This window comes from Lasioglossum baleicum, chromosome 10 (assembly GCF_051020765.1).
Source record: "Lasioglossum baleicum chromosome 10, iyLasBale1, whole genome shotgun sequence".
Classification (NCBI taxonomy): Eukaryota; Metazoa; Arthropoda; class Insecta; order Hymenoptera; family Halictidae; genus Lasioglossum; species Lasioglossum baleicum.
Window position 1 is genome coordinate 11415079 of NC_134938.1, and position 21329 is coordinate 11436407.

The window sequence follows — 21329 nt, forward strand, 5'->3', positions numbered from 1 at the left end:
AACTAATGTATTTCGTACTAGTTCGTAGAATGGAGCTTTAAGGAAAATTATTTGCTCGGCATATTTACTAACTACTGTTTTATGCGTGTACCTCAACAGCTTTAGTTGACCTCTCAACTCTGCATTAGTACCCTGCACAACGTTTAGGTGTTCCTGCAACCTCATAGCCGGATGATACCAGCCAGCCAAGTGTCTCACGTCCAGTGCTTCCAGCAGTCTTTCTAACGTACTAGACTGTATTTCGACTAAGCTTTTACCTGCGACATTAAATAATTAAATACTAAACTGTAATTTCTCGTACATTCAGCGAGCAACGAGGACCCTTATCCTAATGTATCTGTCCGAGAGAAAATCCTGTCGCAAACGTAATTGTCTCACTTGTATAGACAATACAAGATAAATTATGAAATACATTTTAATACATAACGTCGAATACAGTGGCGCACCCAGGGGGGGAGCCAGGGGGCCAAGTCCCCCACCAAGAAAAAAATGTTCAGCTTCCAAAATTAAAATCGCGGAATAGCCCTGGGTACCGTTGATAGATATTTTGGCTTAAAAAAAGGTCATCACGCAAAACCTAGGGCTGGGTTCAACTCGGCCCCCCCCCCCCAAGATTACATCCTGGATGCGCCACTGGTCGAATACATCATATACCTTGCAGAGTTTAAGATTTTAATTAAAATGCATAATAACGAAAGAGAGTCGACAGAATTTTCCACCGAAATTAATTTGTAACTGTGGTTAATATACAAGTGTCTTGTAGCGATCGTGAGTTAAAGATAGTTGGAAGTTAGAGAGTTTTAGGGTGAAAAAGGGGCAGAAAACAGTGCATCATTAAAGTACCATTAAAACTAGTGAAAATTCACCATCTTGGGTACGAATACAATCCAGAATTTCGTGCATGCCTGTTCTCAAGGCCTCGTTCTCTTCTATGACTAATTGCAGATTCTGTTGCAGTGTAGACATTCTCGATTTACTATGTGGCAATTTCGAATCAGATTCGATCAATTTCGTCGAATGTAAGAACTCTTCGCTACCGTCTACAGTACTGCCTGAAAAATCGAACTCTTTGGAAGTTGTATTCAGTTTGTATTTCATTACCCTCATCTAAAAAATATTAATTTCAGTCGAACAATAGAAATTCATTGATTAATGTCTTAATCTTACGTCAGACTTGATTTCCAAATTTTCTTGAACAAGCATCTTATTTTGTTGCACGAGTTCTTTCATTCGTTTTGCTTCCTGTTTGCGTCTCTCTAAAATATTCTGTATCGATACTGATTCGTCCTCTGGGATCCCCAGCTTTTCCCTGAGAGTTTCAATAATTAATATTATTATTTTTATCATTCTTCAGCAACGTATAATTACCTAAGAGTTATAATCTCCATTTCTTGATACGAATTTAACATTTCCAATTTATTGACAACGTTAATCAACTCTCTTATGTGTTCATTTCTATCTTTCAAAGCAGCCTTTAACTCCTTTATGTCGTTTAAGGCGCTTGTTAACGCTTCGTTTTCGTCCTCGTATTTTTTTAACGTTGCCAATACTTCACACAACTAAATAAAAACATGATTAAAAACTTCGTTAACAATTGTTGCATGCTAGTATATAGGAAACTGACTTTACTACTCCTCGAATTAGCATCTTCCTCTGCCTCAATTATCTTCATTTGCAGTTTCGACACCTGCTCGTTTGCATCATGCAGCTTTTTCAACAAATCTTTCACCTCTCTCCTTTTACTATTCTTTCCAGCTCTACACAAAATATTAATGAAATATATATATATATAAATCCAACTCTATCGCCAATATTATTGTACATACTTCTGAGCATCTGTTTTTAATTTCTCAATTAATGCAGCACTTTCATTAATTTCGACTGCAGCCTCCTGAAGCTTCGTTGTTAATTCAGTTATAATTTTATCACGACAATCTATCTCTCCATTTAAACGAACTATTTCAGATTTGTCCTGCTCTTGAACGGTGACTATAGACTGCATAACTGACTGTGATAAATTTTCTTGTAGTTGTTGAATCGTTGTATCTTTCTCATCCAGTACAGCCTAATTTAATTTTTTATTAATACGAGGATACAATTAACATTAAGTAGTCAAGAAAATCTTATACCTTCCATTCATTAATTCTAGTGTCAATCGCTGCACCAAATTCATCTATTGCTTTATCCCTATCTATTTGCTGAGCCGTCACTTCCTCGATTTGAACAACTAATGCAGCGTTCTCTTGTTCCAAGTAACATATCTTTTCTGAAAGAAAGATTCCCTTCGGTTTGATTGTGGCCTTACGATTATTAACATTGAACAGAGTCATGTTTAGCTACCTTTGTATTCTACCGATTTAATTTGTACAGAAGACAATTCCTCCGTCATTTCGTTCATCTTTTGAGTAGCATCCCTCATCTCTTGGGTCAATGTTGTTAGTTGTTCTTTTAAAATAGCATTGTCTTTCTCTAAACTCTACAAATAGTACAAATGAAGAGTATTCAATTATATTAGGTTAATGCAAAAGTTTTCTTTTCATTCATTTTCATTCTTATAAATAAATATTCATTTCTTTTCTATTACACTTACCTCCAACTCAGACATCAGAATTTTAATTTTCGTATTTTTGCCTGCTAACTCACTGTTCTCTGATCCATCCAAATGCTAAAATGATTACATACATTTTTTTATAAACATTACTATAAACATACATCTATTATACAGTTAGTAGAATATCTTACCTTAGATAAATCATTGGTTTCGTGTTGTGTAATAGTTGAATCCTGTTCTACATGAAGAAATTTTCACATGATTATTCGAGAGAGAAAGAGAGAGAGTACATGCAGCCGTAACAGCGGCAGTGAGCACGGGATAGTGACAAAAGGACGATTCGAAGAAGACGATTAAAAGATGTGGAGAAAGACTAGGGGAAAAGACGATCGAAACGTTTTTGAGTGCATAAAGATAACTGCGAGAGTAACCTCAGACGGAGGCGAATTTCACCAATCTGAACATAGACTCAGTTTATATAATTTTTGTGTTTTGTAAAGTGCCTTATTAAAGTTTTTTTTTCGTTCCTATGAGTGACCGGTATTTCCTACCACCTCTGTTCCCACAGTATTGTACTTATAAATTCAAATAAATTGAGAAACAGTTTAATTCCAAATATAGTTACCTTTCTTTCTACGCTTAGCAGGTTCAGGTTTCATAGAGGAAATGCTCTGTTTTAATTCGCCGCATTCTAAGAGCAACGATTCTACCTACCAGAAAAGAATATTAACAGTTACATGTCGCCTGTTTAACGCAGAAATAACAAGAATGTATGTAATTTAGAGCCATTTTTTAAAAAGAACCCAATGGAATAAATTTGCTACGATAGATATGATTTATCAATACTATTTTAAGACGAGGAAATATTTATTCTTACTTGATTATCCTTATACTGCAGAATTTCTTGAGACAGCTTCATCAGAGTACGTAGGTTATGAACATCACTAATCTCGTCCACATCGCAGCTAATTAGCGTAGGATAAAAATCTTCTATATCATCATCGGTTAATGATGATGGATCTGACGCCAATATTCGTTCCCAATCTGTTCGACCCATTTTACCACTTTATTTCACCAGTTATTTCCACTGGAAATCGCGTAACCTAATCATTCGTTTGACGTTTAAAAGACGCCACCTGTGCACCTGACGCTGTGTTTGTTGTTCCCTTAGACTATATATATGTACTTATATACATAAATATATAGTCCTTATATATAGATTATAGACCCGGCTTCAAATAACATGCCGTGTTCCAAGATTACTTCATCTACCAGATGACGAATGTGGGCAAAGTGTTATATAGTCTGTTGAGACATTTCTTTCAACCCAGATCATTTTTATTCTATATGTAATCTTATTTACATTGTGCACGTGAAATTGAACCTGTTTTCTCATACCCCACAGTTGAGCTTTTTACAATTTACAGAATACAGACTCTGATACTTTTGAGCGGTAGTGTATATTGGCGAGAAAGTACCGATATTTTACGGGGCATTCAAGGTACCCCATATTATCGAGAATTTTACTTTGCTGACTGAGGCTAAATCAGGCTAAATGGGCTAAAATCGCCGCGCATTAGCGCATATCATAGACATATAGATATATATAGACATATATGTCTATGGCGCATATGCGAGAAATCTTGCACAATATCTCACCAATGGTTGCACAAGCGATAGTACTGCACCAAGTGGATGATCGACGTAATCAATGTTAACATTAGTGTCTATATTTGCGACTTGGTGCAGCACTATACTTGCATTAAAACGACAAGCGTGTGCACTTCATGGATATTATTCCTATATCCATGGTGCACTACTCTCGTTCCTGGTATCAGCTGATACCAGTATGATTTGACAATGAGTAATTTGTTTGGGGAACCTATCTGAGATAATCTAACATAAATAATATCTGCAACATGAAATAGGTTCCCTGCAATAAAACAGGAATGTGTCAGTATTATAAGACGTCTGTGTGAAACATGGAAATTCAAATCACTCTGCTGATATACTGCATGTGTTTTGTTATTCACCACAGTAGTAAGTATTCTAAATTAATCCATAATTCCAATTAATCCTGATTAATCCATAATAATTCATTTTTACAAAGATGTCATTGTGGACGGACTTCATAGAAACTTGAGGTACTACGAGACTTTACATTCGTCTCATTTGCAACACAAAATTGTCAAGCGGGGTATCCAACACAGTTATCATCCTTATAATAAAATAAGCGAATTGGAATTTTACTCCCATGGACGGTAAGATTGTATATTACGAAAATTATACATTTTTATTACATATAGCATAAAAAAGCAACTTTTTTATGTTATGATACTTATTGAATTCGCCTTGAAATCCTCTAACAAAAAAAAAAGAACAGAAATAGACTTATTTATTTATATGTGGCACAAAGATTCTGGCATAAACTCGTCTAAATCGCATGAAATGAATCGTAAAAATAGATTGGATGATAAGTCTATCCTTATACCTAGGCGGTGATACTAGATCAAAACAGATCCACCGCTGCCCATCCGTGTAACGTTTTTCCCTTTTCCAGATATTTTCGTTTAATTTTAACACCGAGAAGAGAAGTGATTCATTCGAAATTCAAAGCGTACGAAGTGAACGGCGACGGCGAAGAGAGGACCGTTCATCTAGGTAAAATAACACACGTGCATTTATGCGGTACACGCTCACAAACTCTAATATTTCAGACCACGAAAGGTTTTATCACGGACGTGTATTCGGTGAGATTGACTCTCACGCACAAGTGCATATCGACGATGGAATTCTTACTGCCAGTATTACAATAGACGACGAAACGTTTCACATTGAGGTATTATTTGAATAAAAACGATTCATTCTCACAGTATTTACAACTATGTTCTGTATTTAGCCATCCTGGAGGCACTTGCCTCATTTAGGTAACGAAACGATGATTGTTTACAAATCGTCGGACGTTCAATTAAGTTGGGAGCATATTGAGAATGGAGAGGGACATACTCACGGCGCTCCTAAGACTTGTGGATATGTGAAAGAAGAATTAGGTCAGTCACTCTCTGTCGTAGATACTTATTTAAACAATACTCTGCTTTTATTTAGTCATCTGTATGTATTACAGACATTCCGATAGATAACAGGGAAGAAATCAGAGGAGTTATGGAGGACAAACATTCCAGAATAAAAAGACAAACGGAGACGTACGAGTATACACCGACAAAAACAAGATGCCCTTTGTTGCTAGTCGCTGATTATCGTTTTTATCAAGAGATGGGTGCTAGCAGTACAAAAACAACAATCAATTATTTGGTAGGACTATATTCCTATAAGAATCTGTCGTTCCGTATTGTTTCACGATAATGTTCTCTTGTATCTTTCATAGATAAGCTTAATCGATAGAGTACATAAAATTTATAACGATACCTTGTGGCAAGATCGGCAAGAACAGGATGGCTTTAAAGGAATGGGTTTCGTTATTAAGAAAATTGTTGTTCACAGCGAGCCAACTCGCGTGAGAGGCGGTGAAACGCATTATAATATGGTTAGAGAAAAGTGGGACGTGCGCACGCTGCTAGAGGTACATCTTTTAATCTTCGTTTAAAGTGTTTCGCAATTAATATAGTTACGACAGCGTGCGTTTTCAGGTGTTCAGCCGGGAATACAGTCATAAGGACTTTTGCTTAGCTCATTTGTTCACCGACTTGAAATTCGAAGGTGGTATACTGGGATTAGCGTATGTTGGTTCACCTCGTAGAAACTCAGTGGGTGGAATTTGCACACCAGGTACATTGAGAGACGTTTCAATATTTTTTATCCACGAATATTCAAGCAAACTTCAATGAACACTGTTGCAGAGTATTTTAAGAATGGCTACACGCTGTATCTTAATTCGGGACTGAGTTCTAGTAGAAATCATTATGGGCAAAGGGTAATTACCAGAGAAGCGGATTTAGTTACTGCACACGAGTTTGGGCATAATTGGGGTTCCGAACATGATCCGGATGTAACGGTAGAGCATTCATTATTTAGTAAAACGTTAGGGAAGAAACGATCACTTCTATAGGTTTCTAATTGCTTGAAAATTGTGGAAATTTAATAGGAATGCAGTCCGAGTGCTAGTCAAGGAGGATCGTACTTAATGTATACATATAGTGTTAGCGGATATGATGTGAATAATAAGGTAAACTATCATCGGACAGCAGATTTTATTCTAATTGAGAGACTGGTACTAATTATATTATTTCTGCAGCGTTTTTCACCCTGTAGTTTACGATCCATTCGGAAGGTTCTACAAGCGAAATCAGGTCGTTGTTTCTCCGAACCGGAAGAATCGTTTTGCGGTAATCTGCGCGTCGAAGGAGATGAAGAATGCGATGCTGGGTTACTTGGTACCGAAGATAACGATGCTTGTTGCGATAAAAATTGTAAATTACGTATCAGTCAGGGAGCAGTTTGTAGGTGTGTAGAAATATAATCTGAATTCTCTTCGAAACGTGATAAACGTGAAACATAAATTTCAGCGACAAGAATTCACCTTGCTGCCAAGGATGCGCGTTCATGCCACTTGGTGTGAAATGTAGAGACGCTCAATATGCTACTTGTGAACAAGAATCACGTTGCACGGGAGCGTCCAGCGAATGCCCTAGATCTCCACCTATGAAAGATGGAACAGGTTGTCTGGAGAGAGGTCAATGCAGGCTTGGAAAATGTGTACCGTACTGCGAGACGCAAGGCTTGCAAAGCTGCATGTGCGACACAAGTATGGTCACTTGCCGTTAACTTATTTGGCGTACCGTAAAGTCTAAGTTTAGAAATTGGAGTTGGTTTACAATGTTTGTCTTATAACACCCGTCCTTCCGTCTATCCATCCATATTCCATGCCATACCCTATACCTAATTGTCTATAATCGATGCTAATCTATCCTACCTAATACCTTACATCAAATATTGCCTCCCCCTCCCTCCTCCTAAGCCAGTCTATGTACTATGTCTCCCACTCTTTTATCTTATACTATCTTTTCACTATTTATATTTATTCTCTTCCATAAAATCTAAGTTTCTGAATTCTGATTCACAGTTGGAGACGCGTGTAAAAGATGCTGTAGAATGAGTTTGAACGAAACGTGCTTCCCCATAGATCCTCAAGATATTTTGCCTGACGGAACCCCGTGCATTCAAGGCTTCTGCAATAAGGTAATATCAGCTGTAATTTGTAAATGTGTGAATTTAAAATTTGAAAATACTTTTAGGGTATCTGTGAGAAGACGATTCAAGACGTGGTCGAAAGATTCTGGGACATAATCGAGGATATAAATATTAATAAAGTGATGCGATTTTTAAAAGACAATATAGTGGGGGCAGTTATAATTATAAGCGCCATCGTATGGATTCCGACTAGTTGCGTTATCAGTTACATCGACCACAGGCGCGTCAAGGAAAGCGAAAAGAAATGGCGCTGGAAGCATACAGAAGAACTTATTCATCCTGACGAACACAGACAATCCATTTACATAGATCTACAAAGGCAGAGAATGCAACAAGTTTCCCAACAATCATAAATTATTTCTGAGTAATGAAACTTCTAGTCACGCATGTTCTCATTACATTTCTTCTTTGTTATGTACATACAAATATGATTTGAACAACGTCTACAGTAATATACACATATAAATAGACTGCGGATTTTATGCATTCATGACAAAAATGAGTATAGTGTAATTTAAAATAGCAAAAACATTAGGAAAATTTGAACATACTACTATATTATTTTCAACCTACTAAACATATAATAGGGAAGAAAATAAATTTTTATTTCATCACATAAATTGCACAATTTGTTGCAATTCAGATGAGAAATTTTCATTTTGCATAAAGATCCGCAGTCTACGCGAAAATAATTTAAGTGAGAATGCACCAAATCAATCGCAACACGTATATTTCATAAGACCTACCGACGTACTTATTATATAACTTTATATAAACACAAAAATATATTTGTATTCAGTTTTATTTACGATCTAAACGCAGAGAAGAAATAAAAGATTGAAAAACTGATTGGATTACAGCATTGTAATTTGTCTGAAAATAATTTACTACGAAATTATAGTTCGAGCTTCCAGATTATATTTTTTCTCAAACAGTTTAAACAATATGGAGAAATTAAAGATCGGAGATTGAAATGCAATATCGTACAAGTCCAAGAATACACGTGCACGATCTATTTATAAATGAATCTACAGGCCGTAAATAAATAGGTATGCAACTGCATTATTTAAAAGGTTAACAATAAATAATTGATTACTAAATTTTATTTAGTAGACAATGGTTAGAACGTTATATATTGCATGGTATATGCATGATATCTGTATTTGTATCGTATTTCGTTCGATAAGATTTCAAAGTTGAACCTGGTTGAACCTGAAGGATGTGGTTCTCAACCTCTATATCTGAACAGAGAAATATTACCTTCTCAGGCACACGCAGTGCTGCCAGATGAGGGGAATCACGCCGATTTTAGGTACCCCCTCCCCGACGACCACCAGAGTAAGTGACACGTTGCGCGTGCGCGACGGGGATTGAGTAGGGGCAAATGGGGGACACGTTGCGCGTGCGCGATGGGGACGGGGACGCACACACACGCAACGATGACAGATGAGATGATATGACATTTCGCAGGTTTTAGGTTATTGCCGCGTATCGTATCGAACTCATGTACATATACGTACTTAATGAAATTAATAATATGAATCGATCTAAATAGACATTGTAAACATTCTTTATTATAAATAAAATGAATTGTGGGAGTTTCAGTCGTGAAGCGAAGTATGAAGTATGAATTTTCACACTGTGGATTTTGAAACTACCTTTTTCAATGCATATATTCGAAAGTTTGGTATTGGGATTATTGGGAAGGCGAAACGAATTGTAGAATTGAATACTGAATATAATAAATATATTATACATAATAATATACACCAGCTCGGTTGGTTGAGCGCGTTAGGTATTCAAGTGTAGACGTACTTGTACATAATAGTATACAATAAAATACAATATGATATAAATATACACATACACACACACACACACGTAATAATCAAACTAATATTCAACATGTATCACTCTCACTGCTGCTATTTTCGGTTTCGTCAGGGAGCAAGATCCCATCTAATTCGGAAGGTACTTCTTTGCTGTGGTACATGTCAGAATTAAAATATTCCAACACATTGTCCGGTACATTGTAGCTGCATGCATCAACGTTCTTTGACTTTAAATATAATTTAATTCTAGTTATAGCGGAAAGCATCTGCGTACCTAAGCAATTTCTTTTTAAATTTTTCATGTCCGTGATTATTGAAAAATACCTTTCCACATCTGCATTGGAATGCGGTAGTGATAGGCATATAAATGCTAGTTTTGCAAGTTCGCCATACATTAATTCACCTGAACAATCTTTTAAATTTCTTACGGTGCTCCAAAATGCTATAACATCTAATTTTTTAAACTGTTCTTTTTGTTCATATGTTGAACCCGCAGACAATGTGAACCATTGGTCAATTGCTATTTCAGCTGTCACTTTGGATGGAAAATGTTCTGCAATGATATCGATTTGACCTACGTGTTTACTGTGATCTAATGCTACGTTTGGATCTAAAAAATTCAATGCATTTACAAACTTGTCGTTAACCGGAAGTCTTTTGATGGACTCTTTGTACGCAGTTTTATAAAATTGTTGAATATTTGTATAGAATTGTGTGACTTCCTCGGGCTGACTTTCTCTTAAATCATCTATCAAATTGGTTGCTGCTGCCCCAATATAAATTTCATTTAACGGCAATAATATCGTTGTATCTTCTACATTTAATTTGTCCAGATTATTATCCACCGAAAACTCCGGTTTAACGATATCATTGCAGAACATTTTCCATCCAAAGTGACAGCTGAAATAGCAATTGACCAATGGTTCACATTGTCTGCGGGTTCAACATATGAACAAAAAGAACAGTTTAAAAAATTAGATGTTATAGCATTTTGGAGCACCGTAAGAAATTTAAAAGATTGTTCAGGTGAATTAATGTATGGCGAACTTGCAAAACTAGCATTTATATGCCTATCACTACCGCATTCCAATGCAGATGTGGAAAGGTATTTTTCAATAATCACGGACATGAAAAATTTAAAAAGAAATTGCTTAGGTACGCAGATGCTTTCCGCTATAACTAGAATTAAATTATATTTAAAGTCAAAGAACGTTGATGCATGCAGCTACAATGTACCGGACAATGTGTTGGAATATTTTAATTCTGACATGTACCACAGCAAAGAAGTACCTTCCGAATTAGATGGGATCTTGCTCCCTGACGAAACCGAAAATAGCAGCAGTGAGAGTGATACATGTTGAATATTAGTTTGATTATTACGTGTGTGTGTGTGTGTATGTGTATATTTATATCATATTGTATTTTATTGTATACTATTATGTACAAGTACGTCTACACTTGAATACCTAACGCGCTCAACCAACCGAGCTGGTGTATATTATTATGTATAATATATTTATTATATTCAGTATTCAATTCTACAATTCGTTTCGCCTTCCCAATAATCCCAATACCAAACTTTCGAATATATGCATTGAAAAAGGTAGTTTCAAAATCCACAGTGTGAAAATTCATACTTCATACTTCGCTTCACGACTGAAACTCCCACAATTCATTTTATTTATAATAAAGAATGTTTACAATGTCTATTTAGATCGATTCATATTATTAATTTCATTAAGTACGTATATGTACATGAGTTCGATACGATACGCGGCAATAACCTAAAACCTGCGAAATGTCATATCATCTCATCTGTCATCGTTGCGTGTGTGTGCGTCCCCGTCCCCATCGCGCACGCGCAACGTGTCCCCCATTTGCCCCTACTCAATCCCCGTCGCGCACGCGCAACGTGTCTCCCATTTGCCCCACTCAATCCTAAAGCGATGGAATAGGATAGTGGAAGGGGAAAAGTAGGAGAGTACCTGGTTGCGATCTCACAACCATCTGGCAGCACTGGGCACACGTGTAACGATTTATAACGCTAACCTCTCTGAGATAAGATTACGTGTAAAGTAACGTGTCTTTCATGCATGACATTTTGAACCTTGTTGTTGCGTCAGTACCAGCCGGTACCGAATAATTCTGACAAACATTCGAGTAAAACTACCTCAGAAAAATGATAGAAAAGCTGCCGGAGACGATTAACTTTCCAAAGGAGGAGGAGGCGATTTTGGAGTTGTGGAAGAAACTGGACGTTTTCGAAAATTGCTTGAAACAGTCCAAAGACAGGCCAAAATACGCGTTCTACGATGGTCCACCTTTCGCCACCGGTTTGCCTCATTACGGGCACATACTAGCCGGCACGATCAAGGACGTTCTAACAAGGTACGCTCACCAATCTGGTTACCATGTGGAGAGAAGATTTGGCTGGGACACTCATGGTTTACCTGTCGAGTTTGAGATAGATAAAACACTGGGTATCAAAGGTCCTGACGATGTCGCCAAGTTAGGTATAGCCAACTATAATCAGGAATGTAGAAAGATTGTGATGAGATATGCGACCGAATGGGAGTGCATTGTAACTAGAATCGGTCGATGGATAGATTTCAAGAACGACTACAAAACTCTGTACCCTTGGTACATGGAATCGATTTGGTGGATCTTCAAGGAGATGTACAACAAAGGTCTGGTCTACCAAGGCGTTAAAGTAATGCCTTTTTCGACCAGCTGTAACACGCCGTTATCTAACTTCGAATCGGGACAGAACTACAAAGAAGTGGTCGATCCTTCTATAGTAGTCTCGTTTCCTTTGGTAGACGAGCCTGGTGTTTCTGTACTTGCGTGGACTACCACCCCATGGACCTTACCCAGTAACATGGCTCTTTGTTGTAATCCTAACTTCGAATACGTAGAAGTGAAAGATGAAACTTCTGGTAACGTCTATATTATACTAGAATCGAGTTTAGAGCTTGTATACAAATCTAAAGATATGTACACTGTACAAGGTAAAAGGAAAGGGTCGGATTTAAAGGGAAAGGCATACGTACCTCCTTTCCCATACTTTCTACACTTGAGAGAGAAAGGAGCTTTCAAAGTATTAAATGACACTTACGTCACTGCCGAAACCGGTACTGGTACTGTTCACCAGGCTCCTTATTTCGGCGAGGACGATTACAGGTGTTGTCTTGCAGCTGGAGTGGTAACGAGGGATCAAGAAATGATTTGTCCTATCGATAGCTGCGGACGTTTCACAGAACCAGTTAGCGATTTTGTTGGGAAATATGTAAAAGATGCTGACAAAGAAATCATTAAGTATCTCCAAACGAATAAAAGATTGATTCATTCTGGTTCTACCAAGCATAGCTATCCGTTTTGTTGGAGGTCCGACACTCCGTTGATTTACAAAGCCGTACCGTCTTGGTTTATTCGAGTGGAGTCGATGAAAGATAAGCTTGTCGCAGCCAACAGCAGTACTTACTGGGTGCCGGAGTACGTTAAAGAGAAACGGTTCGGCAATTGGTTGAGGGACGCTCGTGATTGGGCTATTAGCAGGAACCGTTATTGGGGTAATCCGATTCCTTTGTGGATTTCAGAAGATGGACAGGAGGTGGTTTGCGTGGGAAGCATCGCAGAATTGGAAGAACTAACGAATACCAAGGTAATGGATATTCATAGGGAAAGCATAGACCACTTGACCATTCCCTCGAAACGACCTGGACATCCGCCATTGAAAAGGGTGCCCGAGGTCTTCGACTGCTGGTTTGAATCTGGCTCCATGCCGTACGCACAGATGCATTATCCCTTTGAACGTAAAAAGGAGTTCGAAGATAATTTCCCAGCTGATTTCATCGGCGAAGGTATCGATCAAACTCGCGGATGGTTTTACACTCTTCTAGTTATATCGACTGCTCTCTTCGGTAAAGCCCCGTTTAAGAATCTTGTCGCCAATGGTTTGATACTGGCCTCCGACGGACAGAAAATGTCCAAACGCAAGAAGAATTATCCAGATCCGATAGAGATCGTGAACAAATACGGAGCGGACGCTCTTCGTTTGTATCTAATTAACTCGCCTGTTGTGAGGGCTGAGAATCTACGTTTCATGGAGGGAGGGGTTCGAGATGTTATAAAAGATGTATTTTTACCTTGGTACAACGCGTTTAGATTCTTAATGCAGAATATCGAGAGATTCGAGAGAGAAGAGAAAACTACTTTCGTGTACGACGATGCTAAAGACGTCACTTCTAGTAATATAATGGACAGATGGATTCTGTCTTTCACTCAGACGCTATTGCAATTCGTTAAAAAAGAAATGCAAGCTTATAAATTGTACACGGTGGTGCCGCACTTGGTGAAGTACATAGATAATCTCACTAATTGGTATGTAAGAATGAATAGAAAGCGTATCAAAGGCGACGGCGGTTTAGCCGATTGCCAGCAAGCATTGAACACATTGTTTTCTGTTCTTTACACTATGGTACGTATAAACTCGCCGTTCACGCCGTTTCTAACAGAATTTATGTTCCAGCATTTGGTAAAATTACTTCCGCCGTCCAAGACGAATATGGACAGCGTTCATTACCAAATGCTACCTCAGCCTTGCTCGCAGATAATCAACGAGAACATCGAGAAAGCTGTGTCGTACATGCAAACGGTAATCGAACTGGGACGCGTCGTGAGAGACAGGAAAACAATGCCTATTAAATATCCATTACCAGAAATCGTGGTAATTCATCAAGACGCTGAAGTATTGAAGGAAATAGTCTCTCTGAAGGCGTACGTTCTCGAAGAGCTGAACGTGAAGGAATTAACAGTTACCACGGATAAGCAGAAGTACGGCGTTACGTTGAGAGCAGAGCCAGATCATAAAATACTCGGAGCCCGTCTCAAGGGAGAGTTCAAATCTGTGACTCAAGCTATCAAGGAACTTTCCGACGAACAGTTGCAAACGTTCGTTGAGACGAAAGAGATTGTGGTGCAGGGACATAAACTGGGAGAACAGGATCTACGTTTGATGTTCAGTTTCACTGGACCAGCTGCCGAACAATTATCGAAACAATATGAAGCGCATAGCGAAGGAAACGTTTTAATTCTGTTGGACGTTACTCCGGATGAGAGTATGCATAACGAAGGAATAGCGAGGGAAGTGATCAATAGAGTTCAGAAATTGAGGAAGAAAGCTCAGCTGGTTCCGTCGGACGAGGCGATTGCGTATTACGATGTTCAAGATAAGAATAGTAATTTGACGAAAGTGATCGTTAGCCATAAAGAGTTTATCGAGAATTCGACTAAAACGCCGCAGGATGATATGTTAAAAATGCCGAAAGGAGCAAGCGTAATTATAGAGGAGATGCAAAAGATTAAGGGAGTGAATATGAAATTGGTTCTGGTCAAATCTGGACATCGGAATGATACAACAAATGCAGAGCCGTTATTAAAATACGTAAATGTTGAAGTTGTAGATATAAAACCGAGACTTGGCGCTACAAGTTCTGTCGGTACTATTTTATTAGAAGCTCCGAAAACGTTAACTCCTATCTCGTACGAACAGTTAACGCAAGAGATTGAATTGCTGTTCGGTATTCATGGCTGCCCTTATAAAATGTACATCAATAGTAAGCCATTGTCGGGAATAACTAACATTTCCTTGTTACATAAACAAACTATACAAATATTGAAAGCTGGACCACCCGCAAATCAATCGTCGACTATGTTATCAGTACCCGCTTGTAGATATGTTAATGTAGATAGTTCTACGGGTAAAGGTACTATCTTTCTAGAAAATCCAAAAGGAAGTTTCTGTTTAGATCATGCAATGTTGAAACAACGATTGAATCTGTTTTTCGATAAAGCAATGATTTCCGAACCTTTACCTGCTGTGTTAAATCATTTGCATGGCACAACGTTGAAGTTAAGTTAACTTCATTTCTTTTCCTCGTGTTTATTTATTCACCGGAAATATTGTAGTCCAATTTGCTGATTTCCATTTACGAACTATACTATTTATTTTACATAGGATTGAAAAATTTCTTTTTTTTCTCGGCGAAAGAACAATGTGTAATTTTAATAATTTTGTATAATAAAAAGATAATAAACGACTACAATGCGTACGCTAAGTAAGTACATTTTTAATTCTATTACGAGACAGCGGATCTTTATGCAAAATAAAAATTTTCTGTCCGAATTGCAACAAACTTGAGTGAAATGAAAATTTATTTTCTTTCTTTCAACTTTAATGGTTTCATCTTACACCTACTCATTTTTGTTATAAATGCATAAAATCCGCTATCTAACTATTACATATACATCCTTCGGTTCCCATTCGGCTATACGCGAAAAATAAATGCATTTACATTGTACATATAGATATTCATATACCAAAAAACATGCGAATGCAGCGAAATATACTGTATATGGATTATTTATTCACATTCAGTAAAACAACTGCGATAATGTTACGTACTTACATTTCTCTACAAAATACTAATAGTACAATGCAGTACGGAAGTAATAGAAATCCTCTCTTCGAATTTGTCCATTATAAATCGCTGCCTTTGTTGACGCTATTCGCAAGAAACAATCACGAAATTTTCAATTTTCTGGAAGTGATAAGAAGTGTATCTCCCAGTAAATAGTTACAATCACGATTACTTTTAATGCGTTTATGAATTATGTATATATATACACTCTTGATCTCTTTTATTTCTCAGTAACGATGAATAGAATGGTGCTTCGAAAATATGTTCACATTCAACTTCCACGTTCTAGAATTGTGAGCTCCAACGTTTACAACTTTCTTGCGCCGAAATTAAATGTTCCATTCTAACGGTAACTTCCACCTATTGTATTAGGTCGTTCGAAAAGTAATTTTGTTTTTCGGGAAGCAAAAATAAAATAAAAATTGATTTCATCTCTTAGTGACTTTGTTACATTAAAAACAGCATTACGATATTCTTAAATTTTCCTAATCCTTTACTGTTTTATATTTTACCCAACCAATTCTTCATAAATGCATAAAAGAAAGGTAAATGGTAAAAAATTGGTTTTCATTTTCCCTTGATAAAACGAAATGGCTTTCCGAACGGCCTAATAATTATACAAATTGATGTCCATCGACGAAACACGTAACAAAACTTGTTTGCTTGAAAGTACATAGTAATATAATACAGCACCATTGTAACCACAGTACATAATATTTATTACACAACTAATTCAACAATCGAATAATATATATCAAAGAGTAATTTCACATATATTGAAACGAACAAGTATCGTCTACTCGCTAAAAAGATTTCTCGATACAAATTTCATGTGATAACATACGGGGGCTCTCTCTTAATCTATTATACCATTATATTAACTCAGCGAAAAGCTTTTCTACGTACATAAATTAATTTCGAATATATTACAAATTCATTTCAACTGAAACGCGGCCGTACTAAACTCTCTCTATATATGTATACACGTATATATATATACATATAAAGGTGTGTATTTATTTCTTACTCAAACGAGCTGTTTTAGAACAATCGATAAAAATCACAATAAACCACCACGTTCTCTTCGTAATGTTAGGAACATACACGTTCAAATGATGTTAATATTACTGTTACAAAATCATGTTCGAAAAAAGTACTTCTTGACACGGCTAATTTACATTTATTCAATGTTTCTGATACTATCGTGGTTCGGAAAGTAGTTGCTGAACAACGAAGCCGAGAATATTGCGGTGAGCGCGTATAATGCAAGCGTGGTGGTCGCGGTAAAAAGTTGAGCATAGTGATATTTAGAATACCAAGCTAAACATAACATCAGCGTAAAGATGCTCACTAACAGTCTACTCAAATTCCATTCGTTATGTACCGAACGGATCCCTGTACCAGCAGGTATGTCCGAGAATGATTGAGGATTGAAATAAATCGACGATGAATTATTCAACGTCGATGTTTGCGGTGATACAGAGTTAAGCCCAGGTTGATGTACTAGGCAGTGAACTACACAATTATTGTACAATCCGCATTGTTCCAATGTTTGATTATCAGGCTGCAATACCCGACCTTTAAATATTAATCGCACCTTTTTCTGCGATTCAAGCTCCATTTGGAAATGTCTCCTGTAACAGTATAAAACATGATTAGACTTTCGTCTCGTTTACATACAGAAAACTTTCAAGATAGCAACCTTTTAAAGTCTCCCAGCAACTCTTTCAGGCTACCGGTGACTACTTTCTGATCGTCGTTAATAAATATCAGCTTCACGCTAATTTCATTCGCGTTATTCGCAGAAAGATTCTCAGCTGGACATTCTATCGTATCATCGTTCGTCGACGGTAGTATGTTGCTTTCCCCTGCGGCGTTCACTTTGGCTTGTTCATCATTGGTAAACGAGTCCATAGCTTCGATGAGCACTTCCTCTGTAGCGGTTGCCTCGGGTGTTCTGAACGTTTCCGGAGAAACTCCGCCGTTCGTACCTGCTGCAAATAATGAATAAGAATAATAAAATAATGCAAATTACACCTTGTAAATGTAAAAGTAGGACATTTGAGGGAGATCGCGGCCTAGATTGATCTTTTATCTAGCACTTTAGACTACTAAAAAACTGTGTCTTTGCATTATCGCACCCTTGCAGTCCTAAAAACGAGTCTAAATAGGATACATTACTTGTAACAGATGGTTCAGCATGACTTTGTTCGTTGTCGCTGCTCTCGACTGTGATCGGTTCTTCATATTCTTCTTCTCTTATTTCCATATCTGGGTGACGATCGAAGAAGAATTCACTGGCATGAGTAGATCGAAGCTCGGCGAATTGTGTGCGTGTACGATGTTGCAAAATAAGTACTGTGCGTATTAACGGCTGATCTGTAATACTTGTAGAACACCAGGCAAGCCAGCCTATCAAGAGCACGACCACAACAATAAAAAAATCTGTGACTTCGTCTCCAACACCCTCAATAAGAGTCATCTCTATAATTTAGGATTAACTTGTGCAAGTAAGAAAATAGCAATCAATCCTAAAACAATAATAATACCACTGTGAAACACATAGTGACATATGTCTGTATGTGTTTGTATGTTTTATTATCCGTAGAAATTTGTATGCGAATGAAAATAGCAGATGGATTTACTGTTCGTCGATTTTAGGAAACAGTACGAAATGTTAATGCTACAGGTTTCCCCAGAAAGTTTGTCCAGTTTTTGTAAATAAAAATTTATACATATATACATATATATACATATATATATGTATGTAGGTATTTAATTCGTGAAACTTTTACGACAATAAAGACGAAGAAGACCGTAGCGGTTAACTAAAATACATTTGTATTACTTTTCTTCGTGTTTCACCGACGTAGACAAACGGATGTTATTTACACGTATAATAAAGATCTGCGTGGAAAGAACGATCCCATGTATATATATTTTTCTCCGTTACATTGCAAAAGGAAAATTCAGATCGCCATTCTTGTCTTTTTCTTGGTCACTCATTTGTCACTGCTCTCACCTTGATTTTAATACGAAACACAAACAGAACGAAATGAAAACTACATGGATAAAAAGAACACTTTCATCAAAATTTTCATCTAAAAATATATATATCTGCGAGATGACGCAAATAGTTTGTGACAGACAGCGATGTACGTGAACTAGTTCATAATTAATGGAAACATACACGTAGGCGAAACGCGTTTTCTTTTAACGATTCGAAAACGAAATATTACATAGTCACAGTTCATTTATAACACCCGTTAAAAAGTCTCTCAATACACGCGAGATAGAGGGGTGCTGTAAAACCAGCCGATAAAACATTCAAATCTATCGTTACGAACTAGGTATATGTGTTATTAAATCAAATGGTAATTATGTTTTTTTTTTAAACGCGTACACTTCGGAAAGTGAATTAATAAAACGCGTTAATGTGCAAACGCATCATATTGAACGCAAATTTTATCCCACGTATGTCACGTATGTATATACCCCGACGGCACACCGGCTCGGTTTCAGCCTGGCCCCTGTGCACAAAAGGGCGCGTTTTCCGCCTGCCGAGGGCTCGAGCCCAGGGCCTGCCGGCCGGGCTAGGATTCAGCCGATTTGCAAGATTGCAAGGGTGCGGGATTCGCGTTCTCATTGCGTGATAATACAAACACGGGTTTTTTCAGTAGTCAAAAACGCCAAATAAAGGTCAATCTAGGCAGCAATCGCCCTCAAAGGTCTTATTTATTAACTTATTATACTTTTGTCGGTAACAAGGGAGACTGCTACGCATTTGCAAAGTACTGCCACATTGATGCGACCCGCCCTGTGTCGCGCATGCGCGAGAAAAGTTGGGCCCAATCGAAGCACTGATTGGCCACATTAGTGTGATACCGTGCTGCCCTCTCAAAAACAGGCTGAATCCCAGCCCGGCCGTCAGGCTCTGGGCTCGAGCCCCCGGCAGGTGAAAATCGCGCCCTTTTGTGCACAGGGGCCAGGCTAAATCGTCCTGATTTGGTCTCAACGCTGAGCCAAGCATTGCGTTAGCCCGTAACGTGTCGGGCTGGGGCTCGGCTAGCTGGGTCCGGCGGTGGGCTCGGGCAGACTGTGCTGTCGGGGTATATATGTATATACGCGACAATACGCGTGTGTATGTATATATTCTATATCTCGTCGATGATATACATATATATACATATACGTAGCTTAATTTTATTTTCATACATTTATTTCAATACTTATCGAAGATTGTAAATGTCATTCATACGGAACGTCATTTTTAAGATCAAGACTTTCTATTCGTAATTAGGTCAACAATTTTAAAAAGAACATAGTCGATAATTTTGATTTTAAATCTTGTTTGATTCTAATTGAAATATAGTTCCTTTTGTTATAACGTTTAATAATTGGAAATAACGTTATGAATGATATTTCATTCATTTCGAATTGCTCATGGCAAGATTCGGAATATGCGAGTGATGCGCTCTTGCGGACCAGCACCGAACATTTCTCGTGACACAAAAGTAATCTGTAATACCGTTATTCTTCTGTGGCTCAATTCAAGTAGGTTCATCGGAACTGAACCTTGGAACATATAAACTTAGACCCGGCTTCGGATAGGTTCTGATCGTTCTGAAATTTAAAAAAAATCAAATCCGCGCGATTTCCATCTTCGTACTGAGCTGTACTGAGCTAAAACTTTGCCCGTCTCCTGCATGTACGCCAATGTACGCACGGTTACCGCCTCATCCTGAACGACTGACTGTCAATTTTGACGCGGTTCAAATCACGCGGATTCCGCGGATTCTGAACGGGCCCTTATTCATATGTAGAGAGGACAGAGAGGATATCTGGGATATCCTTCTTATCCTCTCTGTCATATGTCATATGAATGTCATTACAGGGTGGGGCACCATAAACAGGTCACCTGAATAACTCGCTTGCTTTTGAAGATAGAAGAAAATGCATCAGACCAAACTTACTTGATATCGAGGCGCTCGTAATCTGATATTATTAATTTTTTTATAGGAGACGTTATAAATCTTGTAAGTATTGATAAGGGTCACAGAACATAAATAAACATACAATCACATTGTATGCTTACCACTCCAGAAATGTTATTAGTATAGTTTGACTACCGACTAGAGTACGGCTTCGTAATATTCAATCGGAGTGTTTAATTTTCAAGAATGCGTTACACAATAGCAGAGAAAGTGGAAATGGTTATCATTTATGGTGAATGTTATAAGCGGACCCTACACGGTCAAT

The 21329-nt window shown here is 37.7% G+C and overlaps 4 protein-coding genes across 18 annotated transcripts in view; 2 read left to right on the forward strand and 2 right to left on the reverse strand.

Moving 5' to 3' along the window:
* The window catches only part of Cep290 (Centrosomal protein 290kDa), a 79576-nt gene extending 75852 nt beyond the window's left edge, over positions 1–3724 (reverse strand). For all 7 annotated transcript variants that reach the window (XR_013009797.1, XR_013009799.1, XR_013009798.1 and 4 more), the window contains exons 1-12: positions 3429–3724; positions 3177–3261; positions 2743–2789; positions 2591–2665; positions 2341–2476; positions 2130–2266; positions 1827–2065; positions 1625–1757; positions 1369–1559; positions 1168–1309; positions 867–1107; positions 92–257 (exon numbers count right to left, since the gene is read on the reverse strand). Coding sequence is in view for 4 of the 7 variants with exons in the window: in XM_076432095.1 (XP_076288210.1) it covers positions 92–257; positions 867–1107; positions 1168–1309; positions 1369–1559; positions 1625–1757; positions 1827–2065; positions 2130–2266; positions 2341–2476; positions 2591–2665; positions 2743–2789; positions 3177–3261; positions 3429–3608 (1772 nt within the window). In the remaining 3 variants the exon portion in view is untranslated. The remainder of the gene's footprint in view (positions 1–91; positions 258–866; positions 1108–1167; positions 1310–1368; positions 1560–1624; positions 1758–1826; positions 2066–2129; positions 2267–2340; positions 2477–2590; positions 2666–2742; positions 2790–3176; positions 3262–3428) is intronic.
* Positions 3725–4343: 619 nt separating this feature from the next.
* On the forward strand, positions 4344–9023 carry Tace (ADAM 17-like protease Tace). The gene is made up of 15 exons (XM_076431403.1): positions 4344–4591; positions 4662–4812; positions 5112–5212; positions 5269–5390; positions 5451–5601; positions 5676–5863; positions 5937–6131; positions 6199–6337; positions 6409–6563; positions 6654–6734; positions 6804–7012; positions 7075–7313; positions 7632–7747; positions 7804–8808; positions 8870–9023. Exons 1-14 carry the CDS (start codon positions 4534–4536, stop codon positions 8110–8112), a joined length of 2214 nt encoding a protein of 737 aa, XP_076287518.1. The 5' UTR covers positions 4344–4533; the 3' UTR covers positions 8113–8808; positions 8870–9023.
* Positions 9024–11476: 2453 nt separating this feature from the next.
* On the forward strand, positions 11477–19178 carry Ilers (Isoleucyl-tRNA synthetase). Its single transcript, XM_076431394.1, has one exon. It carries the CDS (start codon positions 11771–11773, stop codon positions 15509–15511), a length of 3741 nt encoding a protein of 1246 aa, XP_076287509.1. The 5' UTR covers positions 11477–11770; the 3' UTR covers positions 15512–19178.
* On the reverse strand, positions 16222–19570 carry LOC143212536 (transmembrane and ubiquitin-like domain-containing protein 1). Of its 9 annotated transcripts, none has more exons than XM_076431438.1 (4): positions 19261–19570; positions 18252–18482; positions 17773–18064; positions 16222–17704 (listed from the first exon to the last, which is right to left on the reverse strand). In XM_076431438.1, the coding sequence occupies exons 1-4, from the start codon at positions 19322–19324 to the stop codon at positions 17251–17253; spliced, it is 1041 nt and encodes a 346-aa protein (XP_076287553.1). In that variant the 5' UTR covers positions 19325–19570; the 3' UTR covers positions 16222–17250. The 9 variants fall into 9 exon arrangements, with proteins under 9 accessions (XP_076287553.1, XP_076287551.1, XP_076287549.1 ...); XM_076431436.1 differs by having other exon boundaries at positions 17773–18061; positions 18252–18601; positions 18919–19570; XM_076431434.1 differs by having other exon boundaries at positions 18252–18601; positions 19261–19569.
* Between the last annotated feature and the right edge of the window lie 1759 nt (positions 19571–21329).

What these genes read in the sequence shown, in the direction of transcription:
- Tace (XM_076431403.1), top strand. Translation starts at nt 4,534, where the DNA reads ATGGAAATTCAAATCACTCTGCTGATATACTGCATGTGTTTTGTTATT. An exon ending in ACGAAACGTTTCACATTGAG is followed by an intron (nt 5,391 to 5,450) that starts GTATTATTTGAA and finishes TTCTGTATTTAG; the next exon opens with CCATCCTGGAGGCACTTGCC. An exon ending in TTCAAGGCTTCTGCAATAAG is followed by an intron (nt 7,748 to 7,803) that starts GTAATATCAGCT and finishes AAATACTTTTAG; the next exon opens with GGTATCTGTGAGAAGACGAT.
- Ilers (XM_076431394.1), top strand. Translation starts at nt 11,771, where the DNA reads ATGATAGAAAAGCTGCCGGAGACGATTAACTTTCCAAAGGAGGAGGAG.
- LOC143212536 (XM_076431434.1), bottom strand. Translation starts at nt 18,552, where the DNA reads ATGACTCTTATTGAGGGTGTTGGAGACGAAGTCACAGATTTTTTTATT. An exon ending in TGCTGAACCATCTGTTACAA is followed by an intron (nt 18,065 to 18,251) that starts GTAATGTATCCT and finishes CATTATTTGCAG; the next exon opens with CAGGTACGAACGGCGGAGTT. An exon ending in TTGCTGGGAGACTTTAAAAG is followed by an intron (nt 17,705 to 17,772) that starts GTTGCTATCTTG and finishes ATACTGTTACAG; the next exon opens with GAGACATTTCCAAATGGAGC.